The following is a 19,449-nucleotide window of genomic DNA, read 5'->3' as shown; positions in this document are numbered from 1 at the left end:
GGTTCTTGTCTTTAGTTGCAAGTTCCAGGACTCGAAGGAGCTCCTCTCCATCAATTTGCAGGCATTTTAGAGTCTGGTTGAAGAACATTCAGCAAGTATAAACAGATGAAGGTGAACCACGGCGGGGTTAAGCTACAGAAAGGAAGCTCTGGCCATCCAGTTTTCTTCAAAGTCTTCAATACCTCGAGCACTGAGACAGAGCTTGTCTTTCCCCCACAAATCTTCTATTAGGTAAATTAGTATCTCAGCAGAGATATTTCTCAGAGAGAAATAACAAAAAGATGACTCCACCCATCCTATTTCAATACTCTGTGCAGAAGAGAAAGATGCCTCCATGCAGACTTGTATTAGTCCTTCTCCACTGCAGGGAGAGGAGAAAATAGGGGGGGAAGGTTTGTGAAGCCATATGACAACCTGCACCAGCAATTTAACTTCTGTTACTTTTGCTGATCACAGCAATAAGAGAAACCCCAAAAGCACTATAGTTACTCTGTATATAATCCAGCATGCCCAATGCCACACAATAGCCACTATAGCAAAATCCTTCACAGAGCCAGAGGGTTGATCCTTTACTTCTAACCAGGTACTTACCTTCTAGAGGCAAATGGTCTTCAGCCCTGCTCTCCTCAGAGGTTGTTGAGCCCTGCCCAGATCACAGCCCAGACTATATAATTCTGAAGTTTCCATCTAAAGCAAAGGCCAGCAAACTCACAAAAACTGACATGTTGCTGTCAAAATTGTGCCTCACACTGTTTGGTGGATTTTATCTCAAGGAGGAGCTTCGGTGCTCACCTTGCAGTGAGACATCATCTGTTTCTACAGCACAGACAGGCTGGCTCTTTTAAATTATTCTTGAATAAATGCACCTTTCAATTTTCAAAAAGGGTCACCTCTCAATTCCTCAGACACTTAATATGAAAACTGGGGTCACCTGGGAGCAAGGTGTCCCCCCTGCTGCTTTATTCAACAAGGAACCCATGAGCTTGCCTCATACCGCTACATGAAGAAAGAGACTCCAGATGAATGGCATGACCCAGTGAACTCACTGAATGCACCAAAGACCAACATGCTTAGAAAAGGTGCTGCAGACAGGGGAACCCCTCCCAAGAAACCAGAGTGAGCATGGAGGAAGTGCAACTAATAATCCAGAAAAACCTAACAAAGGTATAGGAGAGAGGCCTCACAGATTAGCCCCATTTCACTCCAAAAGAGTAAACTAGAATGAGCTTTTGGAAAAGTATGCTGCCATTTCCAGGGAAGAGACCTGGAAGAAGATGACAAGTAGTCCAAGAAAGCTGTTGTGAAGCTCATCAGCAGGGCAAGCAGAACACTGCTAAAAAAGGGAGAGAAAATGCTGAACCACAAAGCTCAGAAACAGGCAGGTCCTTCATCCTTTAGGCAGCCTGAGCTGTGTATTTCCAGAAAAAAACAGTCACATATATATACAAAACTTAGAAAATTCCTTACTAAAGATAAACCATGCAATCCAGCACAAGAAATACCAAGAGATGCAACCCTGGACTTGACACTTTCACCTTCCAGACTGGTCAAATTGTTTTGCTTTCCAGAAAGGGAACCAGATCAAATGCAACACAAGAAATGTGAGTGTTTCGCAAAAGTATTAAAGCTTGCAGTGGATAACTTTTCCTTCAGGGTCTTACTCTCCACCAAAAGTGATTCAGCCCATCAGGTTTAGAAAGTTTGTGCAAATTTATGTTAACTGCATAGCTGTAGAGCAAGCTTTTCCTTTGCGAAGTTTTTATGTCCATTTAGCAGCAGTTTCCATTTCCAATGGGCAAAAAGGGTTTCAGAAGTTCTGTTGTTTCTCGAGTTCCAAGAATGAAATGCATTTCTAAAAATCTTGAACAAGTCAACAATCCCTGCCAGTTAGGAAAAAGTCAGTTCCACCACTTCTGTGGCTGTTAAAGTCAGAAGTTGTTGTTCTTTGTTAGACAGATCATGCTCATATAGAACACAGTTTTCAGCAAGTACTAAAACCAGCTCTTGTATTTTTTCCCCTCTGGTGTATGTTGCTTTTGAGGTTACAAAACCAGCTTCTGTTATGGTGTTGTGGCCCCAGAAAGCACCTAAATGTTCTAGGAGTTAGCCAAGTCACAACAAACTCCCATGGCTTAGAAGAGCACCTTCATAAGCACTGCCTGAGAATGTGCTTGCCCTGAAGTCACAGAATGTAAAATTATTTATCCTAAGGGTAAAACCAGAAGGATCTTGAGCTCAAATCCCATGTTCAGAGAGGAAAAATGAGTGCACAGGTCCTGTAGCACAGTCCCTTAAGTGTCTTACCCTTTGCAATGCTACGGGCCTTCTATTTTCTGTTCTGTAGACTGCCTCTCCCTCTGTTACCCTTTCACCCAAGCTGCTGGGGCAGTGTTTGCCCTTGTTCCCATGCTGTAACTCTCCAAGGCTTGCACTTGCAAACCCCAATATTGCATGGTATGGCAGGTTCTTACGGGAAGTGATTGCCACTAGTGTGCAAACCACCCCCTCTTTCTGTACCCCGCAGCTGTACTGTTTGGTTTACATTAGGGGACTCAACATGAACTGCTCCAAGCTTAATAAACCAATATGCACGAGCATCTGCCCCCGGTCACTGTATGCTCCAGTCAGCACTAACAGTATCATAAGAAAAAACAATAGGGATTTCACACAGGTCCTGAGAAAAACTCAGTAATAATTAATGGAATAGTATGATGAAGACCACCCCATGCTGCACCAGAAAGGACACTCTGTGAGGATGCTCATTTGGGAATCCTGTCCCTTCTCTTCCTAGCTGGCCTCTGGGCAGTGTCCTCCTTGTCTTTTTTCTCATTCTGTCTTCACCTCTCACTCCTTTCCCTGCACCCCCAAGAGTTTTACCATTAGAGTTGATGTATGCCATCAACTACGGATCCACTAATTAACTTTTATGCATGTAAGCCTGTCTCAACATCCATTGTGCATCAATCTTACACATTCATCCATAAAAATTCCTCTTAATCTCTAGGTAACCTACTTTTACTGAGGAAAGAACAAGTTTTTTTAAACAGTAGCCAACAATCTTACAGGTCCTACAGCTCACAGTACATCACACCACATCAAGACTTCAATGCAGCTACAGAGAGCACTACTGAAAGCTTACAACTTAAGCTGTAATCAAAACTGGAGTATTCTAGAATTTGTGCAGACTTGTCACTTGTGCAAGTGAGCTTGGAAAGGGAGAAAAGGTATTTTAAAGAACTTGAACTAAGTTTTTAATGCATTAAACTAAGCTTTACCTTCTGTAGGAAGAGGACAATCCTCACAAGCATCTTGGCATGCAGTTCCTCCAAGGTGAACAGAGTTCGAGGAGTGCGGATGAAAATCTTGGTCTTGCCATAAGCAACATCGTGCTGAAATCCATGACACTCTATGAGCTTCCTCACAGCATCTTTGTCTGAAGGGAGGTCGTGGTTTGGCCAAGTGAATTCTGAGATCATCTTATACCTGGAATTACAAGGTACATATTGCAATTGTAAACTTGTCATCTACGTTCTCAAGGCAGCCAACTTTCAACACATTCTAGAAATAATTAAGATCTAATTTCTAATAAAAGTCATTATAGATAGAAGAGCATCAAGACATCCTCTGTAGGAATCATGATCCTCAAAATCCAAGGAACATTAATATGAGAGATGTGATTTTGTGAGACACTGAAAAGAAAATATTGTGAGGAGCTCACTTCATCAACACTGAGCTGATGCAACACGACAGACCTCACCGTTGTCTTCCTGCAGATTTGGCAGTTCCGTTATTCACACTTTCAGCATTCCATTTTAATTTTTTTTTTTTTTGCGAGGAAAAGCTTTGGTTTGCTCACATTCTGCATAAGAAGCCAATTGTAATCAAATGTTTTGTCAGAAAACCTAGATTTAAAAATTCTGCAAATAATTTTTCTTGTTCAGCATTTTGGTAGCCATTTCTAACAAATTCTATTATTTATCAAAGTAGCAGATATTTGACTGTCATAGTTTGTGCAAACACCACTACTGGCTGTAACTGTTCAATCCTTCCTTCCCATCCTTATGCTCCACGCACCTTTTTACACTAAGAGAGAGAATGAAGATTGGAACTTGGACGACTACAAATCAAACACGAAAGGAACTGCATCAGAGTATGCTCTCTGTAAGATTTACCAGCCTTGCAAAGTACTGAATAGGTGAATAAATGTTTGCAAAAAGCAACAATGAATTTTCTGCATAAGGTTTATGGACATAATCAAAAATGTAATAGACATTTTCACTGTAATAGTACCCACATTCATGTTCTAAATAAAACAAGCATGCAGCAATCTTAACCATTTCTTTATCTAAAAGCCCACAATCCAAGTCAAGCATCAGTCTCAATGTTTTAGACATTCAGAATTTTCAGCTACTATTGAAAGGACGCAGCAATAAACCTTTTTACTGGGGAGCGGGTGCACTTCAGGAGTTACTAAACAGACTAAAATAAGCCTGAATGGAAATACATCACACTGTCGCTTCCATTCATCAAATCAGCCTTTCTGAATAAGCTGTTGAAGAGGGGGAAAAATGGAGGTGTGCACTGTGTCTAAGCAGGGAGCAGCATCAGGATTACAGCATGCAGACTAAGGATCTTACTGATAAATAAAACAGGCATATTAAAAAGCCCTCCTCAGACTCACAACAGAAGATTTTTCACTTATATTTGGCTGGCAAAAGCATTGCTTCTCTCAAATACACGTACACACAGGACATAAATATTTTACACTGGTTTCTCTTTCCTATTCTCATCAGGAAAATGTTCCTGCAATAATTAATTCACTGGGAAAATCTTCCCCCTTGAGACATTTACATTAGTGAAAAAAAAAAAACAAACAAAACCAAAACACAAGTGGAGTGGCAGTGCAAACCCATGTGTTATTAAACAGGCCTGCTCCACTGATGGGGCCAGAAGGAAAAGGGATAAGATGTCAGAAGACTGAAAACCTGCCCAAAGGAAATGTTAATTTCTTGCAACCGGATTACTTCCCTCCTAGCCCCCAGGCGGTGGGACATCATGGGGACATCATGGCAGTCCTTTTGCTCCTTTTGTTCTTCCACTGCACCGTGAGGTGCAATGCCACAAACCCCTTCCCCGCAGCAGAGAGCACAGCCTGGATGCCACAGCAAGTCAAAATCCCAACCTCACTGCTAATTATAGTGAGGCAGAACCCGAAATAAATCTGCTCACTGACACCACAATCCTTCCTCTTCTCCTGCCTAGAGACCTTAACAGCTTTCAACGTCACTTATACATTAAACATCTATTTCTCCACCACCTTTGTCTCTCCTTCTTCTCCGTAATTAGCTCTCAAAACACCCGGCATGCACAAGGTTGATACTACAGTTTACAATTCCCAGTGCAGCTCTCCTCAGAACAAAGATTTTTGTGAGCCACTAAATTATGAAGCTTTAATGAAAAATATGAGGTCTGTACAGGAAGCTGGGCCATACGCTTCTCTTACCACTGCACAGTCCACAGCCATCCCGGTGCTGTTCACAGGCCGTGTTTATTTAACATTGCCTGGAAATAGGCACGGGGATCCCTTCTTGGTGAAAGGCCTGGATTACCCTCACAGGGCCGTGCCTGCAGATGCCTCGCAGGCGCCGTTCTTCCCCCTGCCCCGCACACATACCACTTTCTGAAATCCAATCAGCTTTTTTTTTGATAGTAAGTCATACATTAAAACAAAAGAATGCACCACATCTATTTAAGATACACGGTCCTGATGTGCATTTCTCACAACTGGAAGATGTAGTTACCAAGAGAACGCACAACATCTCTTGGTCCAACAAGAAAATATTTAGATCTTTCTACAAATTGGCAAGGGCAGACTGGTTTGCACAGAGGTCAAATAAAAGTTTCCTTCATTTCAAGGAAAGCTTGAAAAGGACATTTATTAATGGTCTTAACAGTGCTTCATTTAATTTCCTACTGGTAAATATGAGATACCAACTACCTTATGGTATTTTAAGGCTAAATAAAAACAAACTCTTTTCCTACAGAAAAGGAAGTTATTTTTTTATACACACATGTACTTATGCATCTCTAATAGGCATACATGCACTAATATATATCTCTATATCTATATATATATATCTATCTCCTGATATTTATCTCCTGTCCCCTCTAAGAAGAATCAGCAAAACAAAACACAGGTATCTGTTTTGGGGTCAAAAAATCTGAAAGCTTCAGGGGCCTGTAGGGGAGTTCAACATCTCTTTGTGAGACTGAACTTTTATAATATCTTTTGCAAATGTAAGCAAAGAGATGACAAAATTACATCCCAAAATTGTCTCTTGCTGAGTTACTCTAGGCTCCATATGCAGTGCAAGAGCCCAGAGCTGCAAGGCCTGAAGTCTCCTCCACGTTCCTAGTCTTCTAATAAGCCTGTTAAATATAATGGAACAGAAATCCCTTGTGATCCCCGTTCAAAAACCACTCAAAAAATGTGCAGCTTGTACCACAAATCATATCCCCCAGCCCCTGTAAATGTATGTCTCACCCAAACACAAGGAACAAAGAATTTTGGTAAAAATAAAAACAATATCCAGGCCAAAACATTTTTTTTTTTTTTAAACTTAAAAAAGTCAGTGTAGACTGGACTCAGAACAGTATCGTGATATGCAAATACAGGGTCTGATACACTGTAGATGTTTAATCCTACTCCAGGGTCCAGCAGAACAAACGTTACAATAGCCTGAAAGCCATACCAGTTGCCATGTGTTAATTTGGTTTACTGGCTGTAAACACCACTTCTGGTCTTAAGCTTACAGGAGCTCATCAAACATTCATTAAACACAAAGCAGCTGTTTATATTAATAGTAATTACACAAATCTTAAGAGTAAATTGTAATGAATTCCACATGTGAGGGCAAAAGCATGCTCTAACCACTGCATAATGTTTAAGAAAATTGATACACAGCACTTTAGGCTGTAGTTAGTAAGCCAGACCCTTTCGTTCCACTTCAGGTATCACGAAATATCCAGGCAAATCTCCACTGTGAACAGTAAAAGATCTTTCAACAGCGCTTTGTCTCCAACGCATGACATCCCACCTGCTTGAACAATTTCATTTTTTTCTACCCTCACGGCTTTTTTCTCACCTGATTCAATAACAGAAGTGAAAATCAATTCAGTATTTCATCAGCAAGAGGTTGAATTTTTAGTATCCATGCTAATTTACTGAAGCTGTAAGACAAATTTCAATCTAAAACATTTAATTTGTCACAAGTCTGGTAGGAATTAAGAGGGCAAGAAGTATCAAAAACATGTTTTAATGGGGTCATGTTACTATCCCTCTCTTAGACTTCCAGTTTTAAAGTCCAGAGGTTTCTTCCTGCATAATGTCACTGTGCACCACTGAGCACTTCCCAAGACACACAATGTCTGTCTGTCTCTCTCACTGCAACAATTAGACAATGTTCAGAGAGAAAACAGAAGTTAATTAGCTCCAGTTTTAGGGTTATGCTCTGGGGAAGAACCTCATTACACATTCCTGCTGCAGAAAGTAATACAGCAAATGAATTTTAGCAGAAAAGAAGTTGAGCCTGAGTGCCACGTACGCACCTCTAAACACATCTGCTGCCACAAAATGAGAGCAACCAGAATCCCCGTCGGACTCCTATTTTATCATACCCAACAGCAGATATTAAACCAAACATACCACCACCCATATGCTCAAGAGTGAGAATCACAAGCCCAGAAGACTTAAGACTTACTCCTCACTCGAGGAGACACAGCCAAATCACACTCCTCATTCCACTGTCCGAGTTGTCCTGCAAAGAGCTGCACTGAGTCACTTGCCAGCACCCTTCTTACCTGTGAAGAAACTTCTCGTACGTCTGGCGGTAGGCAAAGCCTGCTCGGCGGACTCTCACGTTCTCCAAAAGGCCAAGGTATTCAACCTGATGCCTGCAACGCTCCTCGTCAAAAAGCTGTGGTGACTTCTTATCATTGGGCTTAATGCAACGGACATAATAGGGCTCCTAAGGGGACAAATCAAACTGAGTTTTACTCAGAAAGAAAAAAGTCCATGCAGACACAACTGTTTCCTCATGAAAACGTTGAGATGTCAGGCCACCCCAGTCATCTGAATGAGGTTGGGTTGCTTGACAGGAATTACAAGGTTAGAACAGAAATGACAAGAGTGGCACGTAACGCGTTCCTCCCCTCTGCACACTGCAGCCACATGTTACAGGATCAATGTGTTACTCATTCGAGTTCAATTGTCCTTTTCTGTATTTCAGAACCAGCTCCATAGCCCTCTTCCCTACAGACTTTGACAGTAACAAAACCAATCTTCATACAAGATAGAACAATGTAATTCATTGTCCTGATTGTTCGATATGGCTTTTCCAGTATCAACATCCAAAAGCAGCATGGATTACTCTGCAATATTTAAACTAGGTTGAATCAAGTCCTCTAAAGCCTGTAGCAATATGCTGGAATGATGGCGATCACTGAACACTACCCCGTGCAGGGCAAAACCCAGCGACCGTCCCCTCCCAGCTCAGCACCACAAGCACCACAGCTTCCACAGGACAAACACAAGCCACCAGCACGGAAGCTCCTCTTTCTGCACCACCTGGGACTCGCAGGCAGCAGAGAACGTTGGCGGGGACCAGGGGCTTTGCCCCAGCCAGCACCGTGCGGGTGGCCCTGGATGTGCCGGGGGAGAGTCCCACCAGGTCGCACACCTCTTCACTGCCATCCAGCCTGCACCCATGAGATAAGCCCCGTATGCAGCCCTGCCAGACTGGTTTTGATGTTTACTTTTATTTTTATGAGATTAAAGGCAACTTTCATTTACGCCAACATGGTCTATAATTAGCACCAGCCTGTAGAGGGTGGCTCTAAGTCTTTCAAATGTATGTGCTTTCATCACAATGGGTTTTGAAGCCCCTTCATTTTTTTCTCTTCATTGCTAACCCTTGATATCCCACTGCTAAATTTATTAGTGGGTGGAAAAGCAATTAGTAAGCATCATAAAGGCCCACCATAGTTTTTCAAGGTAAAATCATATTCTTATAACATTAACATGCATTATTTTTTAAGTAGGCTTTGCAAAATGAGTGGCATATTCTGCAAGCTGGCAGAGCCTACTACCCACCGAGTCTCATCACCAGCCAAGGAGGTAACTCAAACAAGGATCCCAGTCAGCTCAGAAAGTCACAATATGTCCACAGACTTGCTTCAGAGGATACATTAGAGGTGCACTTAAACTGGAGCATTTAAAAAATCGGTTTACAGCAACGCTAACATTATGATAAAGGGAGATAGGCAGCCTGTCTGAAATCTTAACATTAGAAGATGTCACCTTTCATAATCACACCTGACAATTAGGAATGAAATTTCAGCAATTTTCCCCTGCTCTAGATGAAACAGGTGGCTGTGAAACCATCTGTAGAACTGCTCTGAGTAAGCAGAGGCCCCTTCTCAAAAGGGAAAGCCCAAGGGCTCTCCAGAGGAGTCTGTTCTGTTCCAGCACTACCGCACGGTTTCAGCAGAGATTTGAATGCACTACAGTGTGGGTACTAAATCTGTAGGCAATATACAGTTTCAGAGTGCAAGAACCCACAACGTTAACAAACAGAAGGAGTGGTTTGAAAAAAAAAAAAGGGGGGGGGAGGGAATTAATTTAGTGAGGACAAATACAAAGTTCTACATTTAGGCAGAAATAGTGTATAATAAAAAATGAAAAACTGATTTGACACTAGTGCTAAAAAAAGATCTAGGAGTTTTATCTGAGCATGAGTCAAGTTCATGTTTTTCTAAAGAAGGGGCAACAGGAACAGGAAAACTGTAAGATAAGAAACCCCAACAGATTTCTACTTATCTGAACATTACATCTAGTTTGGGGCACTGCGATTCAAGTGGGATGTAAACGGCAGTGAGTCAGTTCAGGGAAGAACAAGAAAGATCAAAAATCCAGAAAATGTGACTCAGGAAATATGGGTTTAGTCTTGAAGGACTAAGGAGCCACATAACCATCCCAGTGTTAGACTTAATACACTCAGACAGTAGATATGAAGAAAAGTAAATATTCCGTTTTAGGACAAAGAAGCACTGGCTTTAACTACAGTATAAAAATTCATATTAGGCATCAGGAGAATAAGGAATGTGTGCAGAATGCCTGTGGAAAGAGGGGAACCTCCACCAGTGAGGAGGAACAGCCTGAACAGGCATCTGCATAGAAAAGGTAGAGGCAGAGGTGCCCTCAAACAGAAGATGAATTCCCAAGGTCACCCTTAGCCCTATTGTCTATGATTTTACATCACTCACCTAATCTCAGGACAATACAAAAGGGCCAAAATTGCTATTTTCCCTCCAGTAATATTGAAGAAACAGGATCATCCTCGACTATCCTGGCTAGTCCTCAGATGACCTGGAGGTATGCAGCACTAATGACAGGCACAGGGAGCTTCCACTCACTAATAAATATGAATAGGCTGAATGTGAGTAATGAATAGGCTAAGATATAGAGGCCTTGGAAAAGCAGAGCCTCATATCCTAGAAACTGATACGAGCCACTGGATCTTCTGAGGGAGGTGTTGGACTGGAACGTTTCCCTGCTTTCTTAAGCATGCAATCAGTAACATCAAGCTGTGCTTTTCTCCTGAAGGGCTGTCCTTGGGGAAGGAATAAACAGCACTGAGGAGAGTGAGCAAAATCTAAGCAAAATCTAAGCCAACTACCCATACAAGAGCTGGCAGCATCTCCACGCAGCAACCTCAGAGTGCGCAAGTAGGTATGGGGAGTGCGTGGGTACAAAGAAGGATGTGTGGGCAGTATACGTTCTTACATCACCTCCCTTCTCCCCCTAGTGACTTCATTTCTCCCCACAAAGTGCGTCAGGGATAACTCGCTCACAGTCCTGTTTGGCTCCTCTTCTTACCAGGGAGACTGAGGCAAAGCTGCACACGGTGGAGAAAACCGCCCTGCTTCCAAAGAACCAGCTGAACCCCCTGGCAGGGCAATGCTCTCTTCACCCTGCTCCTCCTTCCATCTCCTCAGAGAGCAGTGGGCTCAAAAGAACATTAAGGTCACAACTTCCCCAGGGCACCAGGAAGCCAAGCAACAGCTCTGTTCTGCGTGAGGTCTTCTGCCACGGTAAATCAACACAATCCATACCTATGCTACTTGTTCTACTTTCCTTAAGGAGGGGATGGTGAATTATAATGTGCTCTTAAAAGAGTTTTAAGAGATTTACATATGAAATTTTTTGGCTTTCTCCTGAAAATTGTCTCTGCACCAAAGGTAAGAAGGTTTACAAGGGTCTTTATTCACTCAACAGTCTCCTACCAGCTCTCAGAACTTGCAATCTGCGTGGGTGATATTTTTCCTTCAGTTGTAGAGCTTGGCTGTGCCATGGGAACACAGCTGTCATCAGCACTCTTCACGCTCTCTCAGACATTGTGTATCAAACTATGAAGGTAGAAGCAGCCCTGCCTGAACCTCAAATCAGTGTTGAAGCAGGTCTGACGTGGTCATGGCAGCTATAACTGATGAGGAGCAGCAGTTTGCTGGACCTGATGCCTGTAATTTCTAAACTCTGTATCGTAATCTCCCGATCACATGGCAAGAAACAAAGGCCAGGTCATTCATCTGCTAGGAGAAGTCTCCTATATAACTGGAAATAAGCCATTTGGGGAGAACACAGGTTATACAGAGAACTTCCTGAATTACACCTGAACTCAGAAGCTATGAAAGAGTTTGCAGTTGTGAAGGTGAATGGTCTTCAATTCTCCCTATCCCCACTTGCCAATATTCAATTTGGGCCAATTCTCCATCCACACATTAGTCACCCTTAAGGAGAGACCTATCTCAGTGTTAGCAGCTGGGTCACTAACATCAGAGTGATGTCAGACCATGCCAAATCTGCCCTCGATACTGTTACGTTGCATCTGATGTCAAGATGAGATTTGATTTGATGAGACTGATACCACAAATACATTGGATCCACAGAACTGCAACATCTTGAAAACAGAGGAACAAAATTAAAGAAGTCATTAGGAGCATAAAGTAGAGAAGTGCATCCCACCCCTCTTGCCTCAAGGGGAATGGTGTCACTTGTTCATTACTGTTGTTACAGTGCCCAGTCCACAGCTATTCATTATTGCTAATACATAAACACCCTTCACCATTACAAAACTGGCTGCTTGGGTTGTCATTCATGTCTTTGCCATCCAAAACCACAACAAAACTCAATACAAAAAATCTGTGACTTCAAGCCCAACACAAAGAGAAGCATCTGTATCTGCATTTGATATAAAAGGCAGAAGTCAAGACGCTGGCTTCCTTTTGGAAAACAGAAATAGGAAGTTCCTGCACAGACAGGAGATCATCTATCAGTGCAATTACAGTGTAATTAAAGCCTCTCAGCAACGACAGCTACTAGGGTAAATTCTAAAGTAGATTATTCCATGCTTACAATCCCACCAGCCTCAGCTCTTCAGGGGGATAATTATGCAGCTCCCATTATTGCACCATGAGGCTGTCAAGCCTGGGAGCTGCATTTTATAAATGGAAGAACTGAAATACAGACACACAAAGGCCCCAGTTCTGAAAGCTGTTTAGATGTCTAATTGCAACTGATATATTTTTTTTAAATCAAACTGAGTGATTTTTAGATTTTTAAGTCTTAAAAAGGACACAAACCAGTTTAAAGTCACTGCACGCTAAACAAACTCCTCCTTGAGAGATTTATTTTCCATAGTTTATAGCTCCCTAGATGAGAGAAATTATAGGACACGAGACTGACAAATTTGTGCTAGATATGTCCAATCAGTCACAGTCATGACATTGTAACTTACAAGAGATGAAGCTGTCAACCTGGATAAGTGAGGAGAGGTATGGAAGAAAGAAGAGTCAGACAAAAGGAGTTACAGAGAAGGAGAGGGGAAAAAAAAAAGAAAAAAGGCAAAAAAAAGAGATGCATGTCCAGAGAGAGTTCCTAGAGAAGCTCATCATTTACAGCCATGTCAGCCAAAGGACTTCCCAAGTCAGTATTTAAAAGAAAAGCCACCTGAAGTAATCCATCACAGAAAGACTGTCCTGGTTTGGGCTGAAATAGAGTTAATCCTCAAGAGAACAGCATGGGCAGTAAAACATGTGCTTGAGAAATGTTACATGGCAACTCTGTAAAGCTAGTTTTTGTTTTGGTTGGTTTGTTTTTTAAAAAACACTTTCTTCTACCTACCAGAGGTTTCTGCCCCAAAGACTCTTAGTGTAAGTCTGGAGGAATACAGCATCACTGAGACACCAGTACTGACAAGCACCGCTTTAACACAGCACCCTCCAAAAACATATTTCCTAGCCTCATACTTCTATGGACATGTGTATACACAAGATGAAGTTAAAACTGTATTTGTGAACAGCTCCTGCAGTGTTAACAACACTTTTATGCTACTTACCCTAATAATCACACCCCCTGCCCCTTCCTCTCAGAGATTGCAGAACTCTGCTTCATCGCCACATTTCAGATTTAAACCAGAATATAAACAAAACAGAATTTTAAAGGTGGTTATTTTAAATACTGGGAAAGTTAAATAACCAATTAATGCAGTAGGTACGGTATTCATAGACTTTGAGCTTTGTTTATGATATTATTATTATTATTCCTGCCCACCAAATTAACATTTTTGGATGCTGTTCTCCCAAATGACAGGATTAAAGATACTGTTGATAGTGCCAAAAAACCTGCAGCTTTTTGGAAAGGGCAAACAAGTATCAATGAAGAAAAGCTCTTGGACTGCCCTTCTGTTCAAAGACTATAGAAACAGAGCACACAAATATAGTGTAAAGCAGTTTATGGGGAAACATTAAACAAGCAAGAGCAGCCCAGGTGGAATGGGAGGCCAGACTGAGAAAAGCAGCACTGACTGCACTTACACACTGGGCACAGTCTGGTAACATTAATAAATCAGCTCAAAGTACAACAAAAGTCAAGCTTATCTTCATCTTCGTTTTTGAGAAACAGCTGAGAAAAACATGAACTGCTATTACCTCTCCCTATGGAACCTTATTCCTCTGACATGTGTAGACCACAGCAGTTAACACCGCTTGTCCAGGGCTGTTTTCAGAGCGCTGTTTTCATCAGCTGTTACCACAAGCTTCCCAAAAAAAGTCCTGCAGGGTCCAAACCACAGTCAGACACACAGACGCTGTTGTTGTTGATCCCTGAAAGCGCAACTCTAGTCCCAAGTTAAGCATGGGAAGAATGAGTAACACGACCCAAGGAAGAATTACAGTACCCGTAACTGCAATGAGTGGTGTCCCCCAAAGAGACAGTGGTTTTACCAGCCCATGAACAGCAACTGTTCAGCTGCTCTCCGGCCCCCGGTAGAAGTTAGAGAGCTGAGACAAATATCCAAACTGGCAATGACTCAGAGGCAGAGCATTTATTTGTGCATAACCAGTATCTAGCAAAACATGGCTTGAACACCCAGTTATTAGCGTGCTAATAACGTGCACATATAATTAACTGTCCGAAAAGTCACCTCAAAGAGATCCTCAGGGCAGAATGGCCAAACAGAAGTTTTGCTGTTTGAAGTACACAATGACTGCGCTTAGAACTCTTATCTAAGCAACCTTTCCTTTCTAGGACACACCAAAATTTAGACCCTTTAAAGCAACGTTGACTTCAGGATGGGTCTCAACAAATTTCTGGGGGTTTTAAGATGCACAACAGCCAGCATCTCCACTAAAAATAGCTAAAGCTCAACTATGTAACTTAGCTTGCAAACTTAAGTACCTACAAACACTGTTCTGCAAGGAGCATTAGTCATGCAAATTTTTAAACAGCAGACTCCAAAGTGTGAATTTCACCCACTTTGTTCCAGCCCTCCATCATGCTAAAGGTTGGCCATAAAACACTGCACAACCAAGACAGCCCTTGGCTCCTTCGTGAGTGGCAAGAGCCCTCGTTAAGTCCTGACAAACACGCCTGCTTAATGAGAGCCTTCCCTGTAATGGGACCTGTAACTCCCTGGGAAATACAATGCTCTTAAGACAATTTTCTCCGTTGCTATTCAACAGAAAATAAAGAAAACCCCAACATCTTCCATACAAGTTTCTCAATGAAAGTTTAGGGAAGGTAAAGAATGGGAAAGGACTACACCAATACACACACAAGAACGTCCTAGTGAATTCACAAGCTTAAATATGACCTGGAGGGAGTTTCTGGCTATGGCCTATCCTTGGAAAAGGCCGGCATCTGTGACAGAGATACCAATGATAAATGGATTGAAACTAATTTCACACAAGCCAGCCAGCTTTCAATGATGAATTTTGGTACCTACAACTCAAGATAGATAATGTGCAATTTAAACTCTTCATCTCCTGCTGTGAGTTGCAGAAATTGTTCAACCCACCACAGTGCATGGAATTCTCTTGACTATTCTATTTTTACAAATACCAGGTGGCCTAGAATACTTTTTCCAATAAACAAGCAAATGATGTTATTCCACAAATGCTTGCTGAACCTCCTCACCAACAGCTCCCTGCTATCCCCGCGTTGATCCCAGCCCTCCACTATAACACTCCCAGCAGTTTCTGTCTACGTTGCTTGAAACACCTCACTGCGGTGTGCCAGGTTCCCTACCCATTTGCCTGGGCAAGAGATAACGTGACTGCTCTGTACGACAGAACTGCGTTAACAACAAACAGCATCCATCAGCATCTTTTTCCTTCCCCAACTACTAATTTTCACAACACACAGAGAAAACTATCTTGGTTCTTGACATCTCTATGCCAAATATAGGTTAGGGCTCACCAACAAATTATTTGGAGAACTGACAGATCAGGTAAGTCTTGACTCTGGGAAGTCAGACTAAAATCTGTCGCCACCTCCCTTCCATCAGGGTCACAGCCACCTTCTCCAGCCCCAACAGCTCATGATTTGCCATCCAGGAAAGCTCCTCTCTGGCTGCACAGGCAGGGGAGTGGGACCTCTCTCAATTTCTACTAATGGTGCCTGCCTAAAGCAAGACCTGGCCTTTGTCTGGGCTAAGAAGAGCACCCTCTTGGTAGCCCTTAGTCCAACAGTACTGGGGAGAGCTACGGGGCTTTGTTCCTCGGTCAGGAAGATCACCTAGCACCTCAAGGTTTGTACAGCCTCCTGCAGATTTACTGCTGAAGATTAAATCCACTCCAGAACTAGAACTCAAAAATGTAAAGCAACTGTGTTTTCATCTCCTAACTCTGGAAAACATGAAGCGTTATATTATTTTTTGTAATATTCCCCGTGAGGATAACTTTCTCTTCCTATGCACAACCAGTAGTGCATTACCGTGCTCTGAACAATACAGCACCTATGAAGGCTTTGTTACTCATGTGGCAGCCACTTCAAGCAAAAATTCAAATAGTGCTCTGCTCTTCACAGGGTCTTCTTATTAGAACAAGGATCGTATTTCTACAAAGCTTTTCCTAGCCTTACAACATCCGTGTTCACGTTCTCCCTCCAGATCTTGGGCCACTAACATCTCCTTTGCTACCAGAACTCCTGAGAAGGTAATCAGAACACATTGCCCTTTATTGTCTAATTATTCTAAATGCTAACATACACCACTACTCTGGGCTCACTATTCATCTCCTATGGACTGCACACCCCTACAAAAATGCCAACGCTACAAGAATGCCAGAAGTCCAGCAAGGTCATCCGGCATCAGTAACACCCAAATATTTCTCAGTGATCCCTGCTCGCATGAGGGGTCACACTGCTCGCCTCATCCTGCCACGCCGCTGCACTGCGCTCAAACAGCCCCTTTCCCAGTTCATTCCCTTACCTACCTTTCTTCACACAAAGTGGTGGTTGCCAAAGCAATACCTTCTACTATAAAACTTAATTATTTAGTAAAATAAAACGTTTCACACCCTCTGTCACAGCAAAGAGGAGGAAAGAAGGAAATCACACAGGTCTGACTGCATTTTCACAGAAGCCACTTGGCACTGAAAGCCAGAAAGAGAGAATCTCTCCACCGTGAAACTACATCCTCTAGGCCCTCTGCCAAAAGAGCTTTGTTAAAGATGATTATTTGATACAATAATTATTACCTAAGAGAGACAGGCTTTCCTACAAGTGAAAGATACACTGGTCACAGAGGAAACAAAAATCCACCGTCTTTATGCAGGGATGGCAGCTAACTGTCCTACAAGATCTTCGCAGCTGCCCATTGTCACAACCAAAGCTCATCTGCCATTGATCAGCTCGGCGTTCTGACTGATTGCAGCGATAGGAAGGTGGCAGTCTCTCCATGGAGAAGCTACACCCCACTAATCAGAAGTTGGAGCTGATTTTGAAACAGAAATATTTACCTTCGATGCCAGGTTGTCCACTAGTGCAATCATGGAGTTCTTAAAAAGAGTAGCAGCTGTCAGAGGTCTCTTGGTTACCTCAGTGATGCTCAGTTTACCTTCAGGCCACATCATCTTCAACACAGGGTTAGAGCTAAAAGACAGTCTCTTTTAATTGGAAAGTCTAACAGCACTTCCACTGAATTCCAAATTCAACAGCTTGTTTCTGTCTAGATCTACTGGTGTTTTCAGCTCAAAATGTATCAATCAAACCAATATGACATTCCTGGGCAAAATATCTCTTGCTCTTGAACAATACATGGTTCAAGCTTAGAACCGAATATTCTAGAAAAATGACAAGCGCATTCTCTTCAGATAAAGATGTGCAGTAATGGGATAGTAAAAATCCTGCAGAATTGATCTATCAAAAAGCAGGGTCTGCCTTACTGACACAAACATATAGAATTTAATCAAAACAGAAAAGAGTACGACCATAGGCCACAGCGTCCTCCCTTGAAACCTGCTATCTACTTTCAAGCTGTACTCCTGCACCATTCTTCACATGTAAAATAATTTATATATTTTAGCCTACATTTTCTTGAAGGGTTGAAGGTGAGATAAAATGGCCATGACAGATGGCAAGAGCCCTGGAATAGACAAAAGCTGAAAACAGCTACAGCAATCTAATCGCCAATCTATCATATGCTTTGATATGTTGTAAGTGGTCTTTGTGAACAGTCTTTACCAGAGACTTAATGGAAAACAGGGGCCAAATTTAATAAAAGCTCCGTACAGCAAATATTTTGCAGGTTTTTGGTTAATGTGAAGTCTTGGAAACATGAACAGCAAGACTGTTCAAAGGAGTACAGATAACAGGACTGTAAACTGAGTTAATAGTTGTGCTAGCTTTTAAACCAGGTAAACGGAGGTGTCCATGCAGCTGCAGGCTATTTTATGCTGACTTCTACCTGCGAGCAAAGCCTCTGAAAGGTTAAGATAGGCCATAGTTACAAAGGAATTAGAACGTGTTTAAATGCCAGCCATCAAGGAAAGCAGCTTTCTGGGGCAGCTATACACACATACACATCTTGATAGGATTTCAAACTTGCTTGCCGAAGGCAACGTTTACTTGCCTAATTAGTATGTATAACATGTGACTGCATGGTTTGAATTTTTCATGTCACTGCACATATGAAAAGTATTCAAGCCTATTTGCCCATTTTTTCCCTCACCTCTATACTTCCTTTCAAAACAGTGTCTTCTGGCTGGGGCCAGTGATATCTGTTGTTGACCAAATGCTACTACTCGGTATCTTTAGCACTGATTAAAGAGAGATCGGTAACCATACATTTCCAACTGGTCTAAAAATGTGGTTAAAGTCAAATCAAGCAGCACAGCTAATCTCTACACAGCTATCTTGATTGCACAATGAATTGGTTTCAAACACTTTAAATTTAGTTAAATTAAAAGTAATATCAAAACAAAAATAATGTATACCAAATAAGGACTCTATCCTGAAAATTCAAACTAACAGCCTTCGGGTTGCGGTAGATATACAAAGATAAATCTCAAAGCAACATGTTTATTCAGATGCACTGCACAGAGAGTAAAGATAGCATCAGTGGAAACATTAGTCTCTTCTAGCATCCACTCTATAAAAAAGGATTCTGACAAATGAGATTTAAATTCACCTCATTAATATTTTTATTCCTACCTGTTGTACATGAGGCGCTTGAAGTCTTGAAATAAAGTGTCCTTGTTTTTGTCAATAAATCCAGTGACTGAGTAACTAAAAAAAAAAGGAAAACAGATTTCATTGCAAAGAAGCAAAGTCCTTCTCTGAGCTACTGGTATCAGTGTGGAATCAGCATCTTTGCATTCTTACACACACAGCAGATGCTAATCAGGAATCCTGCTGTTTTCCAACCTATCACTAATTTGCTGCATGAGCACCGTGTGAGACAGACCCTTCTGCCCAGCCTTCCACCTCCAGTGCAGGAACAACATCCATCTAGGTTTAGAAAGCTATTTGAACTACGCAGGTGAAGAGCATGATGGCCGAGACACCTAGCAGGACTTGAACAAGTTGCAGATGGCCTAGTTCAAGAGTTACAC

The 19,449-nt window shown here is 42.0% G+C and overlaps 1 protein-coding gene across 1 annotated transcript in view; it reads right to left on the bottom strand.

The window, feature by feature from the left end:
• MYO1D (myosin ID) overlaps positions 1-19,449 on the bottom strand; it is a 164,343-nt gene that overhangs the window by 91,350 nt on the left and 53,544 nt on the right. The window contains exons 13-16 of the mRNA XM_042787118.1: positions 19,049-19,123; positions 17,356-17,488; positions 7,861-8,027; positions 3,276-3,483 (exon numbers count right to left, since the gene is read on the bottom strand). Coding sequence (XP_042643052.1) covers positions 3,276-3,483; positions 7,861-8,027; positions 17,356-17,488; positions 19,049-19,123 — 583 coding nt within the window. The remainder of the gene's footprint in view (positions 1-3,275; positions 3,484-7,860; positions 8,028-17,355; positions 17,489-19,048; positions 19,124-19,449) is intronic.

This window comes from Tyto alba, unplaced genomic scaffold (genome assembly GCF_018691265.1).
Source record: "Tyto alba isolate M040663 unplaced genomic scaffold, T.alba_DEE_v4.0 Super-Scaffold_12, whole genome shotgun sequence".
NCBI lineage: Eukaryota > Metazoa > Chordata > Aves > Strigiformes > Tytonidae > Tyto > Tyto alba.
Note: the sequence above shows the minus strand (reverse complement) of the source record. Positions and strands in the feature narration are given on the sequence as shown.